General features: G+C 46.5%; 2 protein-coding genes and 1 pseudogene across 5 annotated transcripts in view; 2 read left to right on the forward strand and 1 right to left on the reverse strand.

The window, feature by feature from the left end:
- The first annotated feature begins 497 nt into the window (after window positions 1-497).
- Window positions 498-10,782, forward strand: cnpy1 (canopy FGF signaling regulator 1). The gene is made up of 6 exons (XM_076140326.1): window positions 498-656; window positions 1,493-1,595; window positions 2,449-2,564; window positions 9,469-9,681; window positions 10,441-10,537; window positions 10,637-10,782. The coding sequence occupies exons 2-6, from the start codon at window positions 1,502-1,504 to the stop codon at window positions 10,675-10,677; spliced, it is 561 nt and encodes a 186-aa protein (XP_075996441.1). The 5' UTR covers window positions 498-656; window positions 1,493-1,501; the 3' UTR covers window positions 10,678-10,782.
- Window positions 10,783-13,810: 3,028 nt separating this feature from the next.
- LOC142990515 (homeobox protein engrailed-1-B-like) lies at window positions 13,811-17,409 on the reverse strand (annotated as a pseudogene).
- Window positions 17,410-25,813: 8,404 nt separating this feature from the next.
- paxip1 (PAX interacting (with transcription-activation domain) protein 1) overlaps window positions 25,814-27,363 on the forward strand; it is a 9,281-nt gene continuing 7,731 nt past the window's right edge. For 3 of the 4 annotated variants that reach the window (XM_076140328.1, XM_076140329.1, XM_076140330.1), the window contains exons 1-4: window positions 25,814-26,168; window positions 26,844-26,978; window positions 27,163-27,206; window positions 27,339-27,363. The exon at window positions 27,339-27,363 is cut by the window's right edge and continues 39 nt beyond it. In XM_076140328.1, coding sequence (XP_075996443.1) covers window positions 26,088-26,168; window positions 26,844-26,978; window positions 27,163-27,206; window positions 27,339-27,363 — 285 coding nt within the window. In that variant the 5' untranslated portion in view covers window positions 25,814-26,087. The remainder of the gene's footprint in view (window positions 26,169-26,843; window positions 26,979-27,162; window positions 27,207-27,338) is intronic. The other variant, XM_076140331.1, reaches the window with a different exon arrangement.

Genomic DNA, 27,363 nt, shown 5'->3' on the forward strand with positions numbered 1-27,363 from the left:
TTTATTGTGGCTTGATCAGGTTTAGACCAGCATTATGTGGTTTCCGCGGGCTATTGAAAGCATCACACGATAAGACACAAACCACTGATTTGTTGTCCAACAAACTAGAGCCAAGACGCGTTTGATTGGCTCGTGGGCTTTGCCTCTGCACGCTGATTGGCTGAGCGGGCCGCTGTCTGCCTGAACGTGGCGACGCCACAGGCAGGCACGCAAACACAGCACGAGCGCTCCTGTACTCGTAAAGCTAGACGGGGTTATTGAGACAAAATCCGGAAATGACGTTTTTGTCCTCCAACTTAAAAGCGGAAACTCTGTTCAACGGAGAACAAAGTAACGCAGTGGGTTGAGATCGAAACAAAACATTCGTTTGTTTGGGTTATTTACAAGATTTAAAATAAATGACTGCGTATTTGTTCGCATTACTCCAAATACATCGTATTCTTTAGTTCGCTGTTGATTTTAATTTGAAGGGAAAAGCGGAAAAGGTAGTTGGTTCCTCTTGCGTAGCACTTGAAGCTGTCATAACAGATCATTGGCACAAATCGATCATGGAGTTTTAGGAAATGTGATCGTGTACAGAGTGAACACTTCATGTCTGCGTGTTTCAGTCCGCTGTCCTGTGACTTCAGCTCACTTTGTGTTCCGCTGCTGCTCAGGTAAGACAAGCTAGCTGCTAGCTGCTAGCATACAGCTCCACCTGAATCACTCCAGGCTCCACACAGTTACTTTGGTGGCGGTACTCAGTGAAACATAAAAGACTTTTGTGTAATTTTAACGCATTTTACGGAGTGCGTGCTAGTTGTCTTCAATTCGGCGTACATCCAGTTGATCAAAAAGTAAGAATTAATTTAAATAAGTCATTTAAGTTCGGCTCACCTGTCATCCACAGTTAATGAAGCTTTTACTTGGAGACACTAGTTTGTTTGTTTTTAATAAATTGTTTTTCAGTATTTGTAATATGTATGCCGAAAGTTTTAAAACGTCTCAATATGAGCGGCAGTATATCATTTATGACTATATAACTGTGACATGAATATTTAATCCTCATGAATTTAAAGTGTAAATCTGTCGGTTCAGATTAGACGCTGGCTCGTTTTCATGTAAACACCATGTTTGAATCTGTCTAGTCTGGATCTATGGTGTAAACAAAGTGCTCCATGGCCGTCCTGTACTTCTTAGCTGTCCTCTACTTCTTCAGCCAAATGAATGGAGGAAGCACCTGTGACTCTGTGTCACAATCAGACTGGAAGGACAGGGATGTTGGCGTGACTCAAAAGTCCATGTGTGGAAATAAGGGTTTGTTAATGGCTGTAAGGGTGAAACGATTTTGAAATCCACTTCCTCTTAAGGTCCCGATCTGGCGTTGTCATAGAGTTTGAAGAGTTTCAAAGTGATGCCACAGGAATGAAGGACGTCCAGCAGCCGCAGCTAAAGGACGTGAACGTAGCCTCAGAGTTCTGCTCTGAACAGTAACCATCTCCTTCCTCCTCAGGTTTCCAAAATGGCGTCCTGGATGATTCAGGTGACTGTGATGCTGCTGTCCGTCTTCACCGGTCTGAGCCGGGCAAAAAGGGACAACGTGCTGTACTGCTCAGGTGAGGTAGCAGAGCCTCCTCTACATGAAGTTTAGTTAGATACTGATATTTTGACCTTTGACCCTGAACCCTCTGTTTGTGGTCATGGATCCTATAGTAACTTCCAGGTTCTTCTCTCATCAGTCAGCAGCTGGCGTGATGTCGCCCCTTAACGTGTTGTAATGTAGTGCAGATAGACATGCAGGGCGTCATGAGGACAGACAGTAGAAGACGGTGGTGTGTTAGGGTTAGGGCTCATGACATCATAACTCAGTTCTATGAGTGAATCCAGGAGACATCAACTTGTAATCTGAGCTCCACATTGTCCTGGGATCTCATTCTGGTTCCCAGTTCTATAGCTGGGACACGTTGGTGACATGAATCCCCCTCAGATCTAAACAAAGGATGTAGGTCACCCAGGGAAACATGAAGCACCTAACAACCCTGAGCCGCCTGAGAGCCAATCACATGCTGCGTCTGCATTCTCCCACAAACCATCAGCAAACCTGCAATGTTTTGTTGTGCTCATATTTATATAAACAGTATTTATTCATTAGAGATGTTGACATCTATTGTGAAAGTTGCTTTGAGCTTCACTTTAGCTTCATGTCTTAACAGAAACAAAAATATAAATGTGAAATATCATTAATATAATGAACATGCATCAAGTTTTAATAGAATAAAATACTTTGAATGATTGTTTGGGTTTGTTCATAAGAATATTGGATATGGACATCGGTGGATTTGTGCTCTGAGCCGTAACAAAGTCAGGTTTATAATCCTGTGGGACTTTGTGGTGAGGAGTGTTTAACAGAGTTTAACAGCAGGTGTCTGTATATCATGGATACATATCTGACCTGACTGTGTCCTTCAGCATGCAGGGCCATTGTGGATGAGCTGAACTACTCCATCAGTCAGGTGGACCCGAAGAAAACCATCAACGTTGGTGGCTTCAGGCTGAACCCTGATGGAACCATGAAGGACAAGAAGGTACAAAACCCTGCAGCACCTGAACACTCGCCACAAAGCTCAAATGCTTATGACCATGAAATGTCAGTGAATATGTTTAGTTACACAAAGATGAGCTCAGCTGATGATAACAGGAACAAGAGTTACCATAGTAACTAGAGGCGGTGGGCCCAACATGTCCTCTCCATCTCCTCTTCTGTTCTCCAGCAGCTCCTCTGCTGCACAGCTCCCTTTGCTTCTCTTCTTAACATGTGGACCCTCAGACGTCTCCGCTCTTCGTCTCTCCGTCCTCTTACTCTTCTTCTGCAGTTTTTGTTTGAAAAAAAACAGCTGATATTCACATCCTTTCAGAGGTTCTCAGGGCCGGACGTCAGGCTCAGCCGTGCGTGCGTTTGCGCTTGTGTGTGTGTGGTTGTGCTCACATCAGCTTTGTTCTAAATGAAAGACCAAATAAAAGATGTGGAGGAATCATTGCTGCTATTCTCCCCACAAGCCGATTGATCAGTGGCGCTGGTGTGTTACGGCGCCGTGGGACCACGGTGTGACTATGGATCCAGGTTATTGTTCCTTGACTAATGAGGTCACACCCCGGCGGAGCGTAGACACCCTCCATCACCCAGGGACCGGACTATCATGAGGTGTCCAGCTCCACTATTGATTTCCTCCTGTGAAGCACTCTTTGTGCTGTCAATGATGTCTGTGAGCCGATCTCAACAAGACTCTCTGGACGTCCCACCCCGGTTGGGAGTCGCCGCTCGGCTCAGATCGTTTTCTGCCCGTGATAGCGCCCCCTGGTGGTCACATGACTCACCGCAGCAAAGTCACAATGTTTGGACCTATTAGCAGCAGAGGTAGAAGAGACAAAGACCACCAGTCCTTTGTCTTTGTGTGTTATGTCTCATGATGCATGGTGGGGCCTTCTGACCCATTTATCTATACGACACATTTTGTCACATTCTGGTGATTTAGTCTCAGTGAAATCTTAGAAATCTCCACCCCTGTGTCCACATGAGCCATATCTAACAGAACGAGGTTACTGACACCGCATGGTCGCATGGCTTTAGCGTTTGTGTCGTCCAGCTGCAGCAGCAAACGTCCTTCATGGTGTCATCGCTGCTTTGTGTGTCACTCCTGGCTTCTCATTAAACGCTCGTCTAAAGGTGGATTAATTTAGATATGAATGCTAATTACTCTTCTTCTGCCCCCTGTGGGTCCTGCTCAGATTTCATTTAGTTTGCCCCCAAGGTGTGTGTGTGTGTGTGTGTGTGTGTGTGTGTGTGTGTGTGTGTGTGTGTGTGTGTGTGTGTGTGTGTGTGTGTGTGTGTGTGTGTGTGTGTGTGTGTGTGTGTGTGTGTGTGTGTGTGTGTGTTAAATGTTAAACTGATGTATCGATCAAACGCACCCTCAAACCGTCTGAGGCTCCACTCAGAGTTGGTTGCCGTGGGAACGTGACTCACGATTAGAACAACAACCAGACTGTCATTTTCCCAAATCCTTGACGATACGAAGAGGACAAATTTTATACGTTTGAAAATTCAAAAAAAATCTGAAATAGGTAAATTGAGAGAGGGGGAGGAGAGAGGGGAGGAGCCAAAGCAATCTGGGAAATGTAGGAAATCATAACCTTGCGTAAGAAAGTATTTTTTATTATCTAATATTTGTGAGCGAGTGAAGATCCTCAAGGCCTCCAAACATCTGAGATGATCATGGAGGTCTACGTGCGTCATGGGTTTGCCTTTCTCTCTTCTTCTCTCTTCTGTGTGGACAGAAGACGTGCGTACCTGCAGAGGAGCACGGTGTTGTGGCTGCAGTCAGTCAGAGCTCCTGCTCCTCCTCTGCTCCTCACTGACACAAACCTCCACCTGTTGCTTTGTGGGTCAATCAAACGTAACTGAGCCACAGAAGAAGGCAAACCTTGATCCCATGCCCTCCCGGCTCCCTCCTTTCAGCAGCCGCTGACCTGCCGTGAATCAGAGAGGCTGGGATGTCACAGCTTAGATGCCATCAGCGAGGAGGATTTGCAGGTTTTAAGTCTCTGCTCTTTGGCCCCCTCACAGTAGGACTTCCTGGGGCCATGGGTCTGTTGGAGGCACAAAAGTTAAACCTGCCTGCTGCAACAATGACACATTTAAGGCCTCCAAAGACATTGAACTTAGTTGGAGCGGCGAGCTGATCTCATGGAGACCGGTGGGAAGTCATGCATTGAGAATGAGAGGATGCACAATGGTGTGCTGACATGGTGACACATGATATCATGGTGCAGAGATGTGAGTGAGACAGGAGGCCGTCTTCTCCTGGGGAGACGCTCCGTTTCTATTATCGACAAATCATCGCTTCAATCATTTTAATTTAAGCTACAAAACAATTCAACAAATGTAAGTGGAGGCCAACGTGACGATAAAGAAGAAAATAAAGCTTCATTAAATTCATTCATTTATTTATTTTTCTATTAATATCAATCAAATTTAATTTAGTGATAAAATCTAATTAAAAGTATTAATTGTTCTTATAATAAAGAAAACAATTGGTCAAGGTTTGGTTTTTATCTGGGATGAAAATATACCAAATTTCTAGTTAAAAATAAATGTATTTTTTGTAAATAAAATTTTTTATTTTATTTGATCTTTTCCTTTCCCTAAATATTCTTTCTTTAGTTTTGGATTAGACTTTTAACTCACAGGTTCAAATGTATCAAAGAGTTTGCAAATCAGACAAAAAATATTAATATAATGATCATTTTCTGTTTATATTAATTAATATTAATTAATGAATTAATGTTGATGTAGCATTGAAATAAAGCAATGATAAATAACAAAGTAAAGTCCGATCCCACGCTGGTCTGGAGTGCACAGTAAGAATCTGACTTTATAATCAATCAAAGGGAGTTTATGGGTTTTTTCTCTTTATTAATCATTTCTCTAAATCTCCTTTGATCAGTTTTGCGTGGCTGAATAGTTTAGATTTCCGTCTTCATGCTGCCTCACATGATGAAGCTAAATGTGTGTGAGACGTCCTCATTCACCGCTGCTGGAACACAACGCCATCACCCTCTGCTGCTCTGATGACAATATTATTATTATTATTATTATTGTCATTATCATTCATTTATGGGTCTTCATGGGCCCATATCTCCGGGACAAAGGCTCCTGTCCACAGCGGTGCAATAATGGCTCTCTGTCCAATGGGAATTGAATGGAGGATGGCATCCCTGAGAAGCCTTTTCTCTGGCCCGGGCCGGCCGCGGCCCCCCCCCCGGCCCCCCGCACCCCCGCCCCATTCTTCAAACAACGCTGTGACTGACAGCTCCCATTCACCAGCCGCCCACTGGCATGGAAGCTGTTTAATTCCACACCATTCTGCAGCCTGGCATGATAATGACTCAGGCGAGCCCGCGGCTGCGGCGACGCCCGGCCGGGCCGCTGCTGCGTGCTGGGGGGAGGCGCTCACTTAGAGGTACAACTTTCCTCCTCTCAGTGTGTCAGAGGAAGAAGAGACAACTGCTTTGTTTCTGTTTCCATGTGCAGACAATAATAAGTGAGCCACACACACATGTGTATCTGTGTGTAGGAGGCCGGCCTCACATTCAGCAGGGAAATCACAGTATTATTAGTGTTTACTGGTTTTGTGAGATTACAATGTTATTATTGAACCAGAGGATCTATTGCCTGCATCACATGAAGCTTATTAATATGATCTACCTATAGAATCATGCAGCTACAGAGTGTGTGGAGGCACAGTCAGTCAGTCAGTCAGTCAGTCACATTGTGATTCTGATTAAGAACAAACTTTATATTGAAAAGAAACGGCAGCATAAATACAATAACAAGAAAGAAGTTACAAAAGCATAAAAGGCTCTGCTTGTTTACAGTGTGACGTAATCAAATCGGCGGCTGTTCTCTCCTCTCATTGGCTTGAATCTTCTGGTTGGTTTCCCCTCAGACAGCTCGTAAAACCAGCGGTGGAATCTGGACCTGCTCACATCAACACGGTGCAGGCCAGCAGCACATACATGTCCCACGCCTGTACCATCTTCAGGCTCGTGGTCCTGTGCTGTTACATATCTGCTGCAGGACTCGCTCATGAATTTCACAAATATTTGTTCAATAATATTCAAGCGTTGCATCAGGATGAGATCTCATCTGCACTCACAGGAACACCTGACTGAACACTTCACTCAAGCTAAACCTCAACCTGTGGAGTCCTGGAATTTGAAAATGACTTTATTTCATTTTCTCCCACATCTTGGAAAAATGTTGGAACTTCTCTTAGTGGATCTCGACCATGAGAACAAAAAAGAATAAATAGATTTAGAAGACATTTCCTCCAAATCTGCTCCATCTGAGGTGGAAAATCAGGAGAAAGTTAGGAATTGAATTTAATGGAAAAATTTCGAAAATCTTTGCTATGTAGAAAGATGTTGTTTAGCTAACAAAGACGTTAATAAGCCCATATGTGCTCTCCTGTGTGGAAGGTGACATCATGAAAGGAGGAACACGTAAACTTGACATAAATAACTCATTACACGTTTCCCTCCGCGTCACCGAGGCCACAAAGGGCTTTTGATTGATAGGTGAAGCTCATCGTCTTGGGCCGGCTCGCCCCACGTCCCTTCACGCTCGCCCTCTGACCTTTGGCCCCGCCCGGCTGTAACGCATTCTGTTGCCAGCCAACTTCCTTCCTCCTCGGCAACAACAACCAAAACGTAGCCGAGCTGGAGAGATCGTTTCCTGAATGGATGAGAAGTGAAAGGGAGGTGAAGGAGAAAGGGAGGGAGGGAGGGAGGCATGGTGTTTGTCTGCTCATCATCATCATCATCATCATCATCATCATCATCATCATCATCATCTCTTCATCGCCCTGCTAGCCTTTACATTTGGCACCATGTGTGTGTGCTTTACTTCAATTTCATGTTCTCACCTCACAAACCACTGCAGGAACATGAAGCCCTCACACACACACACACACACACACACACACACACACACACACACACACACACACACACTCTCGTCTTCACACGTTGCTCTTTAAATCACATTTATTAACTTTGTTGTATGTTTGAATAAATCCTTGAGTCAGGATTTCCCAGACAGACAGGTTTTATTTTGAAATTAAGTTATTTCATTTTGTGACACGTAAATCAGGCCGCAGATCCAATCAACAGCCTGATTTGTCAGAACGATGGCAGTACGACGTTTCTGTTCAAATCGTGTAGCGTTCCTCCATCGGCCAATCGGAGCGAGCGACTGCATCCAGGTGAAACGCGGCGACGCTCCGAGAAAGACGAGGAACACGCAGAACGAGGAGGAAGAGCGGCTCAGGAAACAGATGGCCGAGAGGCCCTTTGTCGTGTGTGTGTGTGTGTGTGTGTGTGTGTGTGTGTGTGTGTGTGTGTGTGTGTGTGTGTGTGTGTGTGTGTGTGTGTGTGTGTGTGTGTGTGTGTGTGTGTGTGTGTGTGTGTGTGTGTGTGTGTGTGTGTGTGTGTGTGTGTGTGTGTGTGTGTGTGTGTGTGTCGGCTTGGCCGGAAGGCAGCACAGCCGGTCTGAAAGGAGACAAAAGAGGTCAGAGAATAAATCTAAAAAAAATCCAGTTTATCTCCAAGATGACCCCCCCCCCCCCCCCCCCCCCTCCTCCTCCTCTTCTTCTTCTTCTTCACCCCCCCTCCCTTCCTGCACCACCGCCACCTTTTGACCAAAGAAGTCAAGGAAGACTTCCTCCTTTGATCAGTGGAGGGTGGAGGGCGGGTTGGTGGGGGCTGGAGGAGGAGGGGGGGAGGGGGGGCGTGGAGGAGAGCGAGCTGTTTACGCTGCACTTGGCTTCTGTTGAGGCCTCCTGGTCCTCCACCTCCTCCTTCAAACCTTCTTCAGCCTGTCACACTGTCAGGAAACAAGCCCCCCCCTCCCTCCCTCCCTCCCCCAGGCCGGAGCGCTCCCTTTCACCCCCGAGCCCCCGGGTGTCACCCCTGTCACCCCACTTCCTTCCGTGGGATAGCGGGAGCGGGGCACCGCACCTGTCTTGACCCGTCTAGACGCCGACGCCACTCGGCTGTTTTTTGTCCTCCTGGGGGAGGGGGAGGAGTTTGGAGGACAGGGAGATGTGGAGGTTAGAAGTCAGAGGTTTGTCAGCGCGGAGGGGAGAAAACGCAGCGGAAACGAGGGGTCGCCGTGGTGACCCCCAGCAGAGAGCTTTGACTCTTTCACTCTTTGACTTGGATTTGTCCATTTTTCTGTGGTTTGGTTGCCATGACGCAGGAAGCAGCTGATGTTTGGCTCTGAGTTTAAGGTAGGACCGTCACCATGACAACAACACTAGAAACTGATTACTTTGTAAAGGATTCACATCCTGGGTGTGTTTTATTCCTCCACAGGTCAAAGTAAAACTAGAGTCTCTGCACTCTGCTTCAGTCATTGAGTCTTTATTGATCCAAAGCCTCTCAGACGTCCCAATGTTCAGTCAAAGAAGTTTAATAGTGCAGTGCTCAATCAACAGTAAGAGTTTATATATTCAGTAAATAGTATTTCTTGTGTATTCTGGAGAATGACTGCTGACTTTTGAGTTTCATTCTGGCCCCGTCTGATTCTTTATTTTCATTCTTACCTCACAGTTCAGACTCAGTTCAGGCTCAGTGTGTAACGAGGGCACAGCCACCGTTTACACCTTTAAGAGCACAAACAGGCTAGAGAAGCTCCGGCCTGTGTGATGAAGGCTCTGGTCTGCATGATGAAGGCTCTCAGTGCTCGGAGTCAAGAGAGAAACTAGAGCCAGAAATGTGTGTGAATAGAAGAGAACACGGCTGCTGTGCTCCTCCTGAAGGAAGGAAGCCTGAGGGAGCAGACGGAGACGGAGCCGGCTGGGATCTGAAGCTGGGATCTGATGCTGTGTGTGTATATGTGTGTGTGTGTGTGTGTTTGGGTTGTTGGTTCAGGTCCCGTTTGCCCGCTCAGAGAGTCACCTGAGCGAGCTGCTGGACGGCGTGTGCAGCAGCATGAGTGACTACGCCCTGCATGTGGACCCCCTGTCCCAGCAGCACAGCTACATGAGGTTCGCTCCCAGGAGCAGCGGGGCCGACGCCCATTTCCCCGACTTCAAGAACTTCAAATTCGACGGACCGGAATCGTCGGACGCCTTGAAATTTGCAGTGAGTGCACGCGTCTGATGTTCGGGTGTTAACATGCGACTGAACGACTGAGCGGTTTGTCACAATGTTGCCTTTATTTTGATAGGATCAGTCACTTCCTGTTATAATACCAGAGACAGAAAACTGAAATGTTTTTATTCTGAAGGGCAGGTAACTGTTCTCACCTGTGCAGTGACTCGTGTCTCTGCACTTTCACAACACCGAGCCTGTCAAACACAAGACCGCAAACCTTTGTTCACAGGAAAATCTATTCTCTCCACAGTCCAGGAGTTTGATCTGTAAAATCTATAACATGTTACATGTAAACATCAGTGTGAGGCACAGTATGGCTGCTGTTTACTCCCTGAGGACTTCTTAATCCTAGTGAGGTACAACAGCACCTTCATCCCGCTGAGTGTGACTCTGGTGGCCACGCCTCCTGGGTCGGAGCTCTCAGCCTCTTTCAGACCTTTAGACATGTTTGCACCACACACACACACACACACACACACACACACACACACACACACACACACACACACACACACACACACACACACACACACACACACACACACACACCAATGTAAAGTGACTCTGATGGGTGGCAGCGTTGGCTCGGATCCAGATTTGACAAGATGGCTGAACAGTCTGAGCTCCACCCTCAGAGAGAGAGAGAGAGAGAGTGTGTGTGTGTGTGTGTACGTCTGACGCTCTCTTCTCTCCTCTCTCCTCTCCTCTCCTCTCCTCCTCTTCCTCTTCCTCTCCTCTTCCTCTCAGTGTGAGAGCGTGGTGGAGGAGTTGGAGGATGACATCATCTCCCTGTTCAGCAGTCAGACTGAGCGTGTGCAGGAGCGTCTGTGCAGCTCTCTGTCAGGTAGCTTCACTCACGCCACCTTATTGATCACTGATCAGAGCTGATATGATGTCATAATACTAACACTAATGTGTGTGTGTGTTGTGTTTTCCCTTTCAGATTACTGTAGAGCCGGCACTCACACACCTGATGAGCTGTAGCCTTTATGTCTTTATGTCTCCGTCTGATCAAAGATCTGGAGCCACACAAATCTATTTTGATGAAGATTTTAAAGAAATGAATTTTTAATAAACTGTATATTAAGATGTTTCTGTCTGGGCTTCCTGTTTCAAACTTTGTGTGTGTGTGTGTGTGTGTGTGTGTGTGTGTGTGTGTGTGTGTGTGTGTGTGTGTGTGTGTGTGTGTGTGTGTGTGTGTGTGTGTGTGTGTGTGTGTGTGTGTGTGTGTGTGTGTGTGTGTGTGTGTGTGTGTGTGTGTGTGTTAGAGCTCTGGGCTCAGTCTTCAGTGTAATGTTGCTTCTACACCAGCAGGGGCGCAGTTTCCCTTCGTCTGTGCAGTTGATTCAGAGAGTGAGAGTGAGTGAGTGTGTGATTGCGTGCGTGCGTGCCTGTCCTGTAGTGTGTGTGTGAGGATCTGCATGCTGATTGGCTGATGCAGGAGCAGCTGATTGTCTTGGAGTGGGTTTGAGTTCCTGGTTTCCTCTCCTGTTTCCTGTCCCCTCGGGGGGTCCGGGGCGGTGTGAGGACCCTCTCAGGCTGCCCGTGCAGCTGCCTGTGCGCCGCAGGCTCGCCTACCTTCTTCCCCCCTCTGCCTCTCTCTGATTGGCTGACAGGTCTGCTAGCTTGTGTGGCTAACTGAGGCCGAGCTGCTGAAGTTTGCTGTGTTGGTGATAAAAACCTTCAGCGCTCTAAAGCTCTTTGGTGATTTTTGCCTCTTGTAACCTCGTAGCACTCAGTTTGCTGTGCCAGCTGCAGTATTAACTTGTATTCTAACAAGATTAAAATATATTTGTCCTGGAGATTAGCATAGTTAAATCTCTGCCTTTCTTCCCTTGGCTGGCGGCTGCAGCGGGCTTTGATCAGCGTTGCGCGGCGAGGCCCAGGCTTGGCCCGGCCATCCGAGGCCCGGGTGTGAAATCGCTCTGATGTCACCCCCCCCCTCCCCCCTCCCAGCTTTCAGCCGCTGTAATTATATTTCCGCCACAAAAGCCGCCGTCCCCTTTATTCCATATTCCAAGTTTGACCAGGAAGCGTTTAGAGAAGTACGGCTAAATTACTCTGAGGGGGGGGGGGGGGCTTTGTCTGCTGGAGACACAGAGGACGTCCATCTGATGACTGCTCTCCTCCTCTCCTCCTCTCCTCCTCTCCTCTCCTCTCCTCCTCTGTTATTTACTCACTAACCTTATTTTCCTTGACTTCACATCACTAATAAACTCTTTGTCTACTTTTCTCAGGTTTGATTTCAGGATCTTCACCCTGAGGTGAGTTTAGTCATTTATTTATTTATTATTTATAAATCAGATCCACCTCTAACTTTTTCACTCTCATTTATTCTTATTTTAATCCTCTTTTTATTTTATTATTGAATTAAACCTTTTTTTTTTATTTCTCCATCTTTACATCTCAGTGGTCTCCATGGTAACACCTTTGTTTTAAACCTATATTGTGCCTTAAACTCCATATATGAGGTCAATAAAGTTGGATTGATTGATCTCTTCTGCTGTGTGACGCTGCGTAACAAAGGAAGCCTCCAGTTTGTATTCTCGTTTATTTGCCATCACAACATTAGGATATAAATTATGTACATGAAACCGTCATCATATAGAAAAGAGAAATGCAGCTGAGGGAAGTCAACCTGAAGCTCCTGTGATAGAAAAGGTTTAAGGCCGGTCCAGGTCTGGAAAGGAAAAGGTGAGAAAGTGAAAGCAAACATTCACGTCATCGTTTAAGACCACGTTTGGTTTGGGTCGGACCCCTGCAGCCCCCAGAGGAAGAACACAAACCTTATTGCAGATAAATAAGTTATGTAAACAGCGTCGGGCTCCCTGGGTTATAAATAGGAACAGAAACAACAAAAAGCATTTTCTTCAACATTCCATGTAGAGCAGCAGAGGTCAGGATCGTCCTCCTCCTCCTCCTCCTCCTTCTTCTTGCTTTGGAATTTAGTAATCAACCAAAGTTCAAACGGTTTGGAGCAAAGCGCTGGAACGTTCCGCTTCTGTGCAAACCGTCCAACCTCAGCTGAGTGAAGATGGACCCTCTCAACCTGAACCCCACACACAGAAACACGGTACGGCTCCGAGGCGGCCAAAGCGCACGGACAGGACGAGACGCCACGGAAAATAAGGACAAAAGGTACAAAGACACAGAGGACAAGAAACGTAAAGGCTGTTCTCCAGATTCACAGTAAGAATGCAGCAGAAACATCTTTGGACTTCAGCATAGAGATTTCAGAATCAGTCAAGTTGATCAGGCAGAACACGGCGCCATGTTCTCTCCCGGTCCCTCGTGTTAAGGCGTTCCACCCGCATCCCGCCACTCCAGCAGAGCGCCCGCGTCACTTCCTTCCCACCCACGCTCCCACAGAAAGGCGAGGAGGAACGGTTGCTCATCCGTGTGTGCGGTCACACGTGTGGAGGAACGCTGGGTGGACCTGTACGATGCTGCGTCTCAGAAAAGTCTGGATTTGGGAAATGACGCCTTCCTGCCTGGAAACGAGCTTCACAAGTTCACGCAGCTTCCTGTTCACGGCGTTTGAGCGACGTGGTCACATGGACCTGGGCTCGTCCTCGCCATGCTACATTACAGGCTACACAAGTCCACACATACAAATATAGATCTTTAGTATAAAATCTTCTATCCTAAGCTACGTTTGATCTTCTGCTCCATGTGATCATAAATATCAAACTCCTGTCAACAAGGATTTAAATGAAATAAGGACAAATGCGCTGATATTTGCTACATATCTTTGCATTTAAAGCAAAACTCTGGCAGCTGATAGCTTTTTTGTGCGAGTCTCATATCTGACTGCTGTGTGTGTGTGTGTGTGTGTGTGTGTGTAGATGTTCCTCTTCTCTTCAGCCCTGTAGGTCTCTGATGGACCCTTATGGATCCATGTTGGTGTGGACGTATGTCTCCACAACATTCTCCAAGATACTTGGACATACAGGTGCTTCAGGGTCAAAGGTCACTGAACATTTGCTAAATACTGCCAGAATGCTACTGGACTAGCCTCGGCCTCTGGTGGGTTTAAAGAATGGATGCTGGCATTAAGTGGTTTGTATTGCATGGTTGGGACCTCCTCCATCCCCGCACACCGGGCTCAGGATCGGGGCTACTCGCTGTCCGACTTCTCGTCCTTGTTGGTGGAGTGGTTGTAAAGTCCCTGAGCCATCAGGTGCAGCGCCAGAGCGTTTTTGTTTCCGGTGGATTTCTTTATTTTTGCCCGTTTGTTCTGAAACCAGATCTTGATCTGGGACTCGTTGAGGCCCAGGTCTCGGGCCAGGCTCTGCCGCCGCTGCTCCGTCAGGTACCGGTTGTTCTGGAACTCGGTCTTTAACCGCTGCAGCTGCTCGGCGGTGAACGCTGTCCGGGGCCGCTTGTCGTCTTTACTGGGGGTCGGCTCCTTCTTTGGTTTACGGGATCTGGGCCCTGAAGAGAGACACGAGACCGGGTTAGGAACAAAGCCCCCTCACATTACATCATACATACAGCTCTACCTCCTCTCTTCCTCACACCTCATGACCTTTTGTCCATTAGGTCAGCTGCCTGTCACCTCAGCTCATACCTCCACCAAGACCAAACAGAGCCGCAACCATGGTGGAACAGGTTGTGGATTAGACCTTAATCATACAACTTCATTTATTTTGGTTGCTGTTGCTGCTCCGAATGTTTCAGACAAAATTGAAACACTACTTAATGGAAAGGGGCGTGGTCTAAGAATTTTTATTGTTGACAAAAATTGTTGACCCTCAGAGAGCCGGAGACCCTCAGAGAGCCGGAGACCCTCAGAGAGCCAGAGACCCTCAGAGAGCCGGAGACCCTCAGAGAGCCAGAGACCCTCAGAGAGCCAGAGACCCTCAGAGAGCCGGAGACCCTCAGAGAGCCGGAGACCCTCAGAGAGCCGGAGACCCTCAGAGAGACGGAGACCCTCAGAGAGACGGAGACCCTCAGAGAGCCAGAGGTGAGGTGAGCGGGTTGAGATGAGTGAAGGAGGTAGAACAAGTCACCAGGCTGCACAGGGTTACACACACACACACACACACACACACACACACACACACACACACACACACACACACACACACACACACACACACACACACACACACACACACACACATAAACATTCACATACACAGGCACACACACACATAGAGAGACACAAACACACTGACACACACACACACACACAGGGGGCAGATGGGGGCGGGGTTAGGATGCGATGGAGGATGGGAGAGTTTGTTAGGCGCCCCCTTCCCTCCTTGTTACCATAGGAACCACGTTTAAAGAGTTCGTTTTCAAAAACAGATAAACATTTCTACAGAATATTAACGTCATATTTTTATTCTGCAGCCCAAAACCACCAAACTTTAGTAACTTCCCCTTCAGTTTAATTTCGTTCTTTCACTTTCTTTCAACCATCAGCAGCTTGATTAAATTTATTCATTCGTTACTTTGTTTTATAGTTTGATTCCTGTCACTTGTTGTTGTTGTTGTTGTTGTTTTTGTGTCTCTGGGGTTCAAAAATGCTTTTTACCCTGAAACCAAAACAGCGGCAGCAAAATGTGCCACACCAGAAGAAAATCCAAAATACGTGAATGAGAATTTCCTCTTAAACTAAAGTGGCAAAAATCACTGTCAGACATGTGACGTCATCAAGAAGTATTAAGAGAATTGTTGCATAATCGAGCAGTTAATTCATGTTAATAGAGTGTGTGTGTGTGTGTGTGTGTGTGTGTGTGTGTGTGTGTGTGTGTGTGTGTGTGTGTGTGTGTGTGTGTGTGTGTGTGTGTGTGTGTGTGTCTTCCATAATCTCTCTGGACGCGACGGAACGGAAACTTTTGTGTCGACACAACAATAAAACCCAACATTTCTGATTTATTTCTCATATTTCTAAAATTAAAAACACTCGGATATTTATTTTATTATTTAATATATTATTTCTTTTTGTCGACGTTATTTCAAAGCTCCAGAATTTCGACATAATGACTCAAAAAAGTCCAAACTACAGAAAAAGATCAATCACTCTCAGCTCAGACTGAATTGAGTTTATAGCTTTTCAGTGTTTAAATGTTTAGATGTTTAAAGTTGTGTTTGTTGGTGCATCAAACAGCGAAATATGGAGGCAAACGCGCCGCAGCAGCTCCGCGGCCAATAACGAGACTCTGAAGGCTCTAAAGGCTCTAAAGGCGCGCAGGTGGCGGAGCTCTAACGCCCTAAATCAAACTCATCACCTCACATCGAATTATTGGTTAAAAACCCTCATTTCTTTGTGTTTGGCGGCTGAATCTGTTTATGATTTCCCTCGGAGCCTCGCTTCACTTTTTCTTCCCTCCCATTGTCCAAAAATATGCAAATGTCACATTAACAAAGAAGAGAGAGGAACAATGGCGTTAAACTTGGTTTTACTCGCTGCTTTCGCTCCCTAACTTCTCCATTTCTGCGGATTCACGCTGCTTCGCTCGTTTCTGCACTTTTCCGTCGCACTTTGCTCACATTTGTCACTAAATTCAGCTCCACTTTCACCACTGCAGGGTTCGATTCTCTTTTGCGTTCACAGCCTCGAACAGAAAAGAGGCCGATAAAGAATATTACTGTTATTATTGTGATATTGTTACATTGAGTTTAACGGTCGTTATTGTGCTGTAAGGCTTTAAAATTTAGAGCCTGAAATACTCTAAAGATGCGTGTGTGTAGAGCGGCGGGGCGGCACAGAGCAGACAATAAACCCCTCTAGATTTTTTAATTTATTTAACAGGAAATGTTGCACACAAACATGCATTTTTTCGTTTTGATAATTCTGCTTTATTTGTGACGTTTCTTTATTCTTTAGTTCCATTTAAACCCGCCGAGTCTCTGTGGAGCAGATTTGAATTTAGCATTGATAAGAAGGAGCCAATCAGTCATCGATAAGTGGATCAGGGAGTTTAAAGTGAAGAAGCTGTGAACTTTGAGGCCCAGCAGCTTGTTTTGGTTTTTCCTTTCTTTGTAGAAGATAAATCAGAAATGTGAACATTTCCAATACTGGTGTGTTTGTTTTCCCCCTCTCGTGCAGCTGGAGTGCAAACGGCTCTGAAATGTTCCCAAACGTGTTGCACGAAATTAAATGGCCATGTTTGTATTTGTGCTTGACTTTGAGGAGGAAGCCTCGCGTCAGAGGAGAGAGAGAGTGTGTGTGTGTGTGTGTGTGTGTGTTTATGTGTGTGTGTGTGTGAGAGACGCTCAAACATCCGAATAGCTCCAAACTTCAGCCTGCTGATGTGTGTGTGTGAGAGTGTGTGAGAGTGTGTGTACCTGATGAGGGCCGGTCCGAGTAGCGGGTGCAGTACACCCAGGCGGGCCACAGCATCGGCTTGGCTGCAGGTGCCGCGCCGGCCTCCCCGCGGGCCCGAGCGGCTCCGTCCCCGCCCGTCCGCTCCTCCTCCCGGGCCTCGGGCTCCGGGTGCTGCGGGTCGGAGGCCTCGTCGTCCTCGTCGCTCTCTGCCTCGTCCCGCTGCGGGTCGGCGGGTTTGGAGGCTTTCCTGCCGCCGCGTCCCTCCCGGGTCACGGCCCGGTCCTTCCTCTTCAGGCCGAAGTCCGGTCTTAAGATGTTGTGTCTATGTAGAAGTTGGTGACCCGGTGGCTCTGCTGGTTCCCGGGCGGAGGCTGCAGCAGAGGCAGCAGGGCCCGGTTCGACTCTGAGTCCTGTGGGCGCTCCGGGTTTTCTCCCATAGTGATGAAGCTGAAGGTTCACTAGTCCCACTCTTCTTCACTTCTGGACCATCAAACAATATAGACTCTATATATAAATAAATATATATATAAGTGTCTTATTGTTTTTGTCAAAATTAACAAAAATAGAGCTCAATAAAAGCAGCAGTATTTATAAACAGTGTCAGATTCTCCAGACTTCTTCTTCACGTTGTTTGAGTCCTCAGATGGTTTTGACAAAGACCACTCATGCTTCAGACCCGCGGCTCAGCTTCCTGCTGCTCAAACAATTAGAATCATTCAAAAGAAATCGACTAATGTGAAAAAAAATGATGTGAAATTTTCCGTTATTTTTCCGACCGACCCACACAAATACTGACGCTTCCGGCGGCACTAAAAGTGTCCGGTTCGGCCGCCGCTGAAATACTTTCACTACGGATTTTCATCCTTATTTCTGATTGGCTTGGAGACAAAGCGGTGACGTCGTACTACGGCGCGCTCGGACACGTGCCTCGGGCCAATGGGGACGCGGATTGGCGTCACGTGGGATTGACAGAATTCCCAGGAGGCGCAGCTTCATCCAATCCGCTCGCTCGGGCTGCGCTGCGTTCAGGTAGCAGCGGAAATAACGTAAAAGAAACTGAATGTTTAAAGACGCGGACCGAAGTTTAGTTTACACACGCACACACGCACACACACACACACACACACACACATACACACACATAGACACGCTCAGATGGCACACTGTCCTGGCGTGTTTACTTTCATACACTGTGGCCTGTGGTTGTGTGTGTGTGTGTGTGTGTGTGTGTGTGTGTGTGTGTGTGTGTGTGTGTGTGTGTGTGTGTGTGTGTGTGTGTGTGTGTGTCATCATGTGGGACTCTATTGTCCCACAGGGCCGCAGCAGCAGCATCTCAGGGTCCCGGGCAGACTTTGAATTTGACCCCCACCCCCACATAATGATGACAGGCCAGTTTGAGCTGTAACATTTCTCTACACATTTCTCTTCACCATAAAGCTGCTAACACACCACAGCTCAGCATGGAGGAAAGAAATACTTTAATAAAATAATATTAGAACTGAAAGTCTGAAATCTGGCACAAATTAATGAATCTTCTACATTTTAAACAAAACACAGATAATTAAGTACTTAGTTGTCGTTTAAGTTCTACTTCAGTTACACATCAGAGAAGCAACATGGTTTAGTTTGCTGTCCAAAGTGATTTTCAGCTCTTCATCTTCATCTTCACATCTGAACTCTGTGTTCCTCTGTCAGTGTGTAGATGTTCTTCTCCTCCTCTCAGGTCTGTAGGTCTCTGATGGACCCTGATGGATCCATGAACACGTGTTAGAGCCTCTAAAGCTCCTCTACATGGAGACAGAAGCTTAGATACAGACTCATGTATCTCATACTGATATGTTGACCTCTGACCCTGAGCCCTCTGTATGATGTCATTGCATATCTATCCTATAGTAACACTGACCTTTGACCCTGAACCCTCCGAATGTTGTCGAGCTTTTATTGTGGAGGGCAGAACTTCTAATTTTGTGCCGCAGAAGAAACAACAACATGGATCACCAGCGTCCAGACCACAGTGTTAGAGTGTGTTTACCACTGTGATCCACCAGAGGGAGTGTGTGTGTGTGTGTGTGTGTGTGTGTGTGTGTGTGTGTGTGTGTGTGTGTGTGTGTGTGTGTGTGTGTGTGTGTGTGTGTGTGTGCGCGTGCGTGTGTGCGTGCGCGCTCGCGCGCGTGTACGTGTGCATGAACGTTTGACTTTGTGCGGTAAAAAGCAAAGGTCTCCGTGTGGGGGGGCGTAAAAAAAAGATTTTTTTAAATATATGAAAATCAGAAGATTTTTTCAACAAAAAAAAATGATTTGAAGAAGATTATAACCAAAATTGTAGCGATTATTTTTCAAATAAACTTCAGATTCTGTTTGTTAAAAACAAATCCTCTGAAATGTGACGAGATTTTATGAGATTTACATACAAAAAGAAAGAAAGAAAGAAAGAAAGAAAGAAAGAAAGAGTCACTTTCCTGTTACTTATTGATGAGTTTGATGTCCTGTCTGGATTATGAATTGATTGTGTGAATGCGCGCGCGCATAGAGCTGTTGTCGTGGCCTCACTCAGCTCTATCATAGTAAGGTTTACTTGTAATGATTGAATACTTTGTAATCGTTCATCCTGATGTTTGTGTGTCGCGGTGTCTTAATGCGTTGTTTTGAAGCCGTAAACTTCCTGAACGCGTGAATGATTGAGATGAAAGCTTCTTAGGTCTGTAATGTTTGTGATGAATAAATACTAAAGCTGTTAAAAAAAGAGGGAAATTTATTTATTTGTTTGGTGTTTTATAACGGAACGATTTGAAAAAATTACATTAAAATAAAATAAATATACCGGAAATTAGAAACGCAAAGTTTGATTGATTGTAATGAAAATATGACTTCAGATAAACAATAGTGTTTATGTAAATATAATAAATATGACTCTTCTAAATAAATTTGTTTACTTCCTGAACACGTGTTTATAATATAACACATATTTGTTTTTTGCGTATTAAAATAACACAATGTTTATAAAGACATTTACTAATTATGAATAAATACAAAGCAAAGTTTCTGACACATCCGTTTTTATTTAGATTGTATTTATGCACACGTAATCGATTCTGTCTGTGATCAGCTGATTATTTTCTATACATTTTTTACAAGTTTGCATTGAAAATTGCCCAGAATTTTGGAAATGTTTGACTTTGGACCGACAGGATGTGAGTTCAGTCTGACGTAATGTTTTTGATCCGCTCTGTTCACTGACGGCAGGGCCGTTTACAGGGGGGGGGGGGGGGTAGAGCAAAATATGACAAAAACAATAATAATAATAATAATCTTCATAAAGCAGTTAAATAAACTCTGAGATGGCTCCATGCCTGAGTGTCAGTGTTTGATCTGAAGGGTCCAGAGCCACAGAGGCCCAGGGTTCCTAGCTCCGGCCCTGACTGACAGAAACCACTCCTGCCTGTCTGTCCGTCTGAAGCCTTGCTGGACTTTGCTCATATTTTGCTGCTCACATTGTATCCATCACACCTGAGAAGCTTGCAGAGTCTGAGCTGGCTGAGTCTGAGCTGGCTGAGTCTGAGCTCACTCCTCTCCTTCTTCCTTCCCCTGTAAAGCTCTGATGTCATCCTGCACCCTCATCTTCCTCCACACGTCCACATCCCAGCTGAGGGAACCTTTGAGGCTTTGACTTCACTGATTTCCTTCAATGTGGTGATTTTCGTTTACATCCATGTTGTTGTTTCTTCTACAGTCTCTCCTGGATTCACTCAGTGGGCTGTGTGATGATGTAATGAGGCTAACACCTCCTCACATCTCTGTTCTTCTTCTACTGTTTGTCCTCATGCTGCCCTGCATGTTTCTCTGCTCTACATCCTCTCAGCTGCTTCACCTTCAAACATACAGAGGGTTCAGGGTCAGAGGTCAACATATCAGTCTGTATAAGCTTCTGTCTTCACGTAGAGGAGCTTTAGAGGCTCTAACACGTGTTCATGGATCCATCAGGGTCCATCAGAGACCTACAGACCTGAAGAGGAGGAGGAGAACATCTACACACTGACAGAGGAACACAGAGTTTGTACCATTTTAAAAATCCCTGCTTGCTCTTTGGTTTGGTTGAAGTCAAAGGTTCTTCCGTGGACCCAGAGCTCATCCTCCCCATCCTCTCTGTGCTTTCCGCAGCTCCGATTCTGCTGAAGATGAGAGAGCGGCTTTGTGAGCGGCTGAATGCTGCTGTCTCTTACATTGTGTCGGTGCCCAGATGCGAGATGAGCGCTGAGACAAAGCAGAGGTCAGCCGGGACCATCGGCTTCCTGTCCACATCACAAAACCTCTGCGAGGGGGAGGAGAGAGCCGGGGGCCCCAAGGTGAGGGGACACTTCCTATTCCGCTCTGTCTGCTCTGTTTACGCGGGACGGGGGAATTAGCGCTCTATAATCACGCAGTTCAGCTTTGGGAAATGAAAAAGCAGCTTGAACTCTGACCTCCATCTCATCACGAGGCAAACAAGAAGCAGAGAGAGCAAAGCAGTAAAGCCTGTTTACCTCCAGCAGGCATACACACACACACACGCACACACACACACACACACACACACACACACACACACACACACACACACACACACACACACACACACACAGCAGCACGTTTTAGAGGAATAAAGCTGCAGGTCTCATAAAGAAGTCCAAAGGTTATAAAATGAAAGTCGTCTTTTTTTGATAAAGCTCGTCATGTTGTGAGAATAGTTTTGTGATGACGTCATTACAGGAAAAAAACTCTGAAAAACTGAAAAATGTTGAATTTTAAATCTGCAATATTTTGAGTGAGAAAATTGAAAAAAGGCAAAAGAATAAAATCTTTCAAAAGGATCAAAGTGGAACATAAATGGAGCCTGAATGTTTAGAGAATAAAAGAAAAGAAACCAGAATAAAGTTTTAATGTTTAAAAAAAAAAAAAAAAGTGAATTAAAACGAAAATAATTTCTCCTTTGTGAAAATATTTAATAAACTAAAAAGCTCCTCAGTTTGCTTCATTTATTTATTTATTCATCTCATTTTAATCACTTTGGTATTTATGAATTTCTTGTTAATCTAATAATTGTTATGCTTTCAGTTTTATTGGTTTCCTGACAGCTGTTATTAAATTAAAGCTTATTCTTATTATTTCTTATAAGATTGAGGCTCCATGAACGCGTGGAGTAGCTTCCTGTTTCCTGCTCCTGTAATATCCAGTGGCGTGTTTGTGGCGTGTTCCTTCTCTTCCGTGTTGCTTAGCCTTGCTTATTATTGGCTGCAGAGCTTCGGCCCGCCTGCTCGCCATCGTGTCTCCATGTCTGTCTGTCACATTCTGACCAGAGGGGAAGATTAGATTTCACTAAAAAAATACTCTAAATAAGGTGTGTGTGTGTGTGTGTGTGTGTGTGTGTGCGTGTGTGCGTGTGTGTGTGTGTGTGTGTGTGTGTGTGCGTCTTCCAGAAACCTTATCTCAGACACATGTGAATGTTTCCGACCTGTGTGTAAGCGTTTCTCTCCGTGTTTGTGTGTGTGTGTTTGTGTGTGTGTGTGTAAGTGTGTAAGCATTTGTCGTGCGTCCTACCTGAACGTGCGGCCGCTCGCCGAGGCGTCCAGCCTTCAAAGGCCCTGAGGCGGGCTGAGCTGTGGAGGCGCTCTGTGGAGGCGCTCTGTGGAGGCGCTCTGTGGAGGCGCTCTGTGGAGCCGCTCTGGGCCTCCCGTTGCTCTGTCCTGCATGAGTTCACAGCAGCTCGGCCTGACAAAGGGAGGTTCTGCTCCGACGCTTCTCTCATCTAAAGGCCTCAGTGACGTTCTGCTGCTTAGGAACAAGCAGCTGCTTTAAAGATCTGAAAAGTCTGAAAGCTCCTTTATCCATGATCCCACCAGCAACACACACTCTGCACCTACGTGTGTGTGTGTATCTGTGTGTGTGTGTGCGTCTTTGTGTGTATCTGTGTGTGTGTCTGTATGTGTGTGTGTGTGTCTTTGTGTGTATCTGTGTGTGTCTGTGTGTGTTAGTGTACTGAAAATATCAAAATATTTCCACTCTGAAACATAAATGGTTGATCACTTCCAGGTTCTCTTAAATGAAGCCAATAACCCAAACTGTCCACTGAGTGGCGCTGTAGCTCTGGAGAAACAGTGTGAGTGACAGAACACACAGCACAGTTTGAGAACCACTGGCCTGCATACTACAGCCCTCCACTTGAGTGAATCACACACACACACACACACACACACACACACACACACACACACACACACACACACACACACACACACACACACACACACACAGTCCAACACGTGTCTGAACACAAACATCAGGTTGGGTTTCTAAATGGAGCAGACGTGAGCGTGTCTTTGATATGACCTTGACCTCTTCACCGTTACCATACCAACACATCATCACACTCAGCGCCCTAATTAAAACTGTGCTGCTCTGCTTTAATCTGCTGATTGAATGTGTGTGTGAGTAAGTACCTCTGTCGCCGGCACCCCGGGGAGCTTTTCCATTACACTCTCTCTCTCTCTCTCTCTCTCTCTCTCTCTCTCTCTCTCTCTCTCTCTCTCTCTCCTCTCCCTCTCTCTCTATCTCTCTCTCTCTCTCTCTCTCTCTCTCTGTCCCTCTCCCTGTCTCCCTGTCTCCCTCTCTCTCTCCCTCTCCCTCTCCCTCTCTCCCTCTCTCTCTCCCTCTCTCTCTCTCTCTCTCTCTCTCTCAGCAGCAGCAGAGCGGTGGCGTTCCAGCGCCCTCTAGCTTTGTGTCGTGATATTTTAAGAAACAAAGTCGAAAATGTCCCAGCGTTAAAGTGGCGACACAGAGGAGAGGAGAGGAGCAACCAACAACAAACAAATATAATGATAGCAGGAAATAGAAAAAATTAAGTTTGTGGGAGGAGCCACAGAGGTCAAAGTTCATTCACACACAGTGGTCGGGTTTGGACACTGATCAGCTGGAGGCCAAATAGTTCATCAAGTGTGATGGTGTTTCTCTGCCTGCACACGTCTCCGTCCCTCGCCTCGGCCTGGTGCCTTCAGGTGCAGCCGGCGATGTGGATGTGTGAAGAACAAACAGAGAAACAGAGAAACCAAAGGACGCAGGTGAGAACATGGCCGCCTCAGCAGAGGTAATGAAGCGCTCAGGATGAAAGCCACTGTCAGGGACGTCACTTATAAAGACGCAACTCCTGCACCTGTGAAAGAAACACGCCGCTCGCTCTTAATCAGACGTGCCAGAGTGAGACGTCTAAATCTGCTGTACGGTCATCAGGTGATCATCCTCAGCCTTAATGTAGCTGTCAGCCGGCTGAGTCCCATCACGCTTTGATCAGAGCCGGTGAAGGTCTATGACCAATGTGGGCTGTGATGACAGGAGGCGTGTCCAAACAGTCACGTCTGCATTTCAGCGGCAGAAGGTCAGGAGGTCGCCGTCTCCATCATTAATGTAGCTGTCAAAACGCTGATCCAATTACTGCTCTGAACCGGCCGCAGCGCCGTTTGTCAAGGTCCTTTAGCACCGATCCACCACGCTGTGTGTGTGTGTGTGTGTGCGTGTGTGTGTGTCTGTGTGTGTGTGTGTGTGTGTGATGGTTGGCTTGGCACCAATTAATGCACGAAGTAATTAACTACCAGAGGAACAAATTGTGGAAGAAATGACACATTAGACTTCCACGTCCTTCAGTGGAGAGCAGGACGGAGCTCAGTTTGTTGTGATGATTGAGACAGAAATAAGATCCTTCACTGAGATAATGAGAGCACAGCCAATCAAGTGTGGAGCTGTCAGTAGCAATTACTTTGATAATCAATTAACCTGCTGAATATTATGATGGTGAATGGAGTAATGGATGTTTGTGTGTGTGTGTGTGTGTGTGTGTGTGTGTGTGTGTGTCCAGCTGCAGGCGTGCGGTCTGTGCAGGGGCGCACAGGCGTCCATGTTCCAGGGGGCCGGATCCTTTTTCATGGCCTGTCCATTCAAATCCTGCAGAGTGAGATGAAGTTAGATTAGGTTTGTTCATTTATTAGATTTTGGCACAAAGAGGGAACTAAATATCCACAGGTTTTGTGATTGACACTTGTTTGTTAGTGGCTCAGTAGGCCCATAAGTACCAATATACATTTAGTATTGTTTATGTTTGATGCACCCACTTTACCTCTCAGGCAGATTGCATCATCCTCGTGTGTGTGTGTGTGTGTGTAGTATGTTGTTATCCACCTGCAAGTAGCAACGTTTGTTCTTTTTCATTCAGGCCCTGGTTCCCAAAGCAAACGTGTCAAATGTTCATTGAGAGCAAACATACAGACATACGTGTGCCAGATTCATTTTTTTTCTGAGTGACAGAATGATTTTTAAAAACAAGTGATGAAATACTTCCTCATATTGGTGCGTCATAGTTTCAGTGGTCAGAGTGATGATGTCAGTCAGTACAGTGGTCAGAGTGATGATGTGAGTCAGTACAGTGGTCAGAGTGATGATGTGAGTCATTACAGTGGTCAGAGTGATGATGTGAGTCATTACAGTGGTCAGAGTGATGATGTGAGTCAGTACAGTGGTCAGAGTGATGATGTGAGTCAGTACAGTGGTCAGAGTGATGATGTGAGTCATTACAGTGGTCAGAGTGATGATGTGAGTCAGTACAGTGGTCAGAGTGATGATGTGAGTCAGTACAGTGGTCAGAGTGATGATGTGAGTCAGTACAGTGGTCAGAGTGATGATGTGAGTCAGTACAGTGCAGTGCAGTGAAGTCAGGTCCTCCTCTCCCTGTGCTGAGGAGCGTGGAGGTGAGGCGGTATATGAACGCAGGCTGCTCCATGTAGGGGGGTGTTTACATTTACAACACGACTATTATTTACACCCTGGCAGCACTGTGCTCCACATACTTTACTGTTTGTATATTAAATTGGATTTTAAAGACAACCACGTCGAGTAACTTCTCTCATATCTCTTTAAATTAGCACATATGGAGTAAACACCGCGCCGCGCCCCCCTGCGTGCGGCTCAATGCGGCGGTCCGAGGCGCGCTGAGCGGTTTGGCGCTAGACTGAGAGAACTCCGAGCAGCGGACCGACCCGAGCTCCGGCCGCCCTGTGCCGCTCTGCCTGCAGCCGCGGGACGTTCATGGACAATCATGGCTGACGAGGAAATCAAAGTCTCCGACGAACTCTTCAAGGACGTCAAATTCTACGTGGTGGGGGACATCGACCAGAAGGTGAGGCGCTCCGGGAAGCTAGCTCGGCGCGATGCTAACCCGCTAAGCTCCGTTCAAAGTAATGGAAGTAGCTCCCGGGAAGCTAAGTAGCGCGCTAACTGTGACGCGCTGCAAGAGAGGACGCGGCGGGGAAGACGTCTCCATGTATGATGTTTTTGTTTACGCTGCTTGGTCATTCAGCGGAGCTTCTTTCTCAAACTGCCTGTTAGCGGTAGCGGGGAGTTAAGTCGCTGTTCAGATGGCCGCTAGCTTACAGGCTGTGGGGCTCTAGGCTAAAGCTAGCGTGTTAGCTGTGTTATTGTGGCGCTGCGGGCTCTTAAAGGGCTCCTGCGGACTCCTGCAGGCTCTTGCGCGGCTCTGCGTGCTCGCTTCACTTTGTGTTAAGTGGAATCAACCTGTGAATCAACATCTTACTCCATTGGGCGCCCGGCACTGCGCATGTTTAGCCCCTGTGCCATTGCGCGCTGTACTTCCTGCCAAATAGTGACTCCGGCGTCGCTTCTCTCTGAGCTTTTTCGTGTTTTTGTCGTCAGAACGTCATGAATCTGCACTGGCACGGTTAAATGTTGTTCTTATATCATATAATACAGTCAGATGTATTTAGGAGTGAAAACATTGTGACAGAAGTTCCATCCTTGAGTCTGACGTGTTGTTTCTTCTTCGTTGGTGTCTCAGGTGGTGCAGCTGCTGAGAGCAGGTAAAGGTAAGGAGGTTTCCTACAATGCTCTGGCCACGCACATCATCGCAGAGGACGGAGACAACCCTGAGGTGGGGGAGTCCAGGGAGGTGTTTGACCTGCCGGTGGTCAAGGTAAGGACGCCACTGTCCCCTGGTTGCCCTGGCGACCACTGTGTCATATACCAGTCACCATATTCATGTGCAGTTATGTTGACAAACAATGTTAAAATATTTAAAGTAAAGTGTGGTGGTGGATGAGATGAGGTCAGTCTCTGCTGGGTCCTAAACTCTGTGTGTTTGTGTCCCTGCTCTCCAGCCGTCCTGGGTCATCCTGTCTGTGCGCTGTGGAGACCTGTTACCGTATCCTTTCACCCTGAGGGCCCAGACCACCTGGCTCCCTCCTGTCTTTCATGAGAAAGTGTTCAGTCACTAAAGGATCCATACCTTCACCTTCTATTTCCTTGTGTTTTTCCTCAACCAGTCCCTCTGCAGAGTCACAGGCTTCTCTCCAGAGTCT

Source organism: Genypterus blacodes, unplaced genomic scaffold (assembly GCF_046128005.1).
Source record: "Genypterus blacodes isolate CSIRO-AG114 ecotype Tasmania unplaced genomic scaffold, CSIRO-AGI_Gbla_v1 ptg000569l_1, whole genome shotgun sequence".
In the NCBI taxonomy this organism is placed as follows: Eukaryota; Metazoa; Chordata; class Actinopteri; order Ophidiiformes; family Ophidiidae; genus Genypterus; species Genypterus blacodes.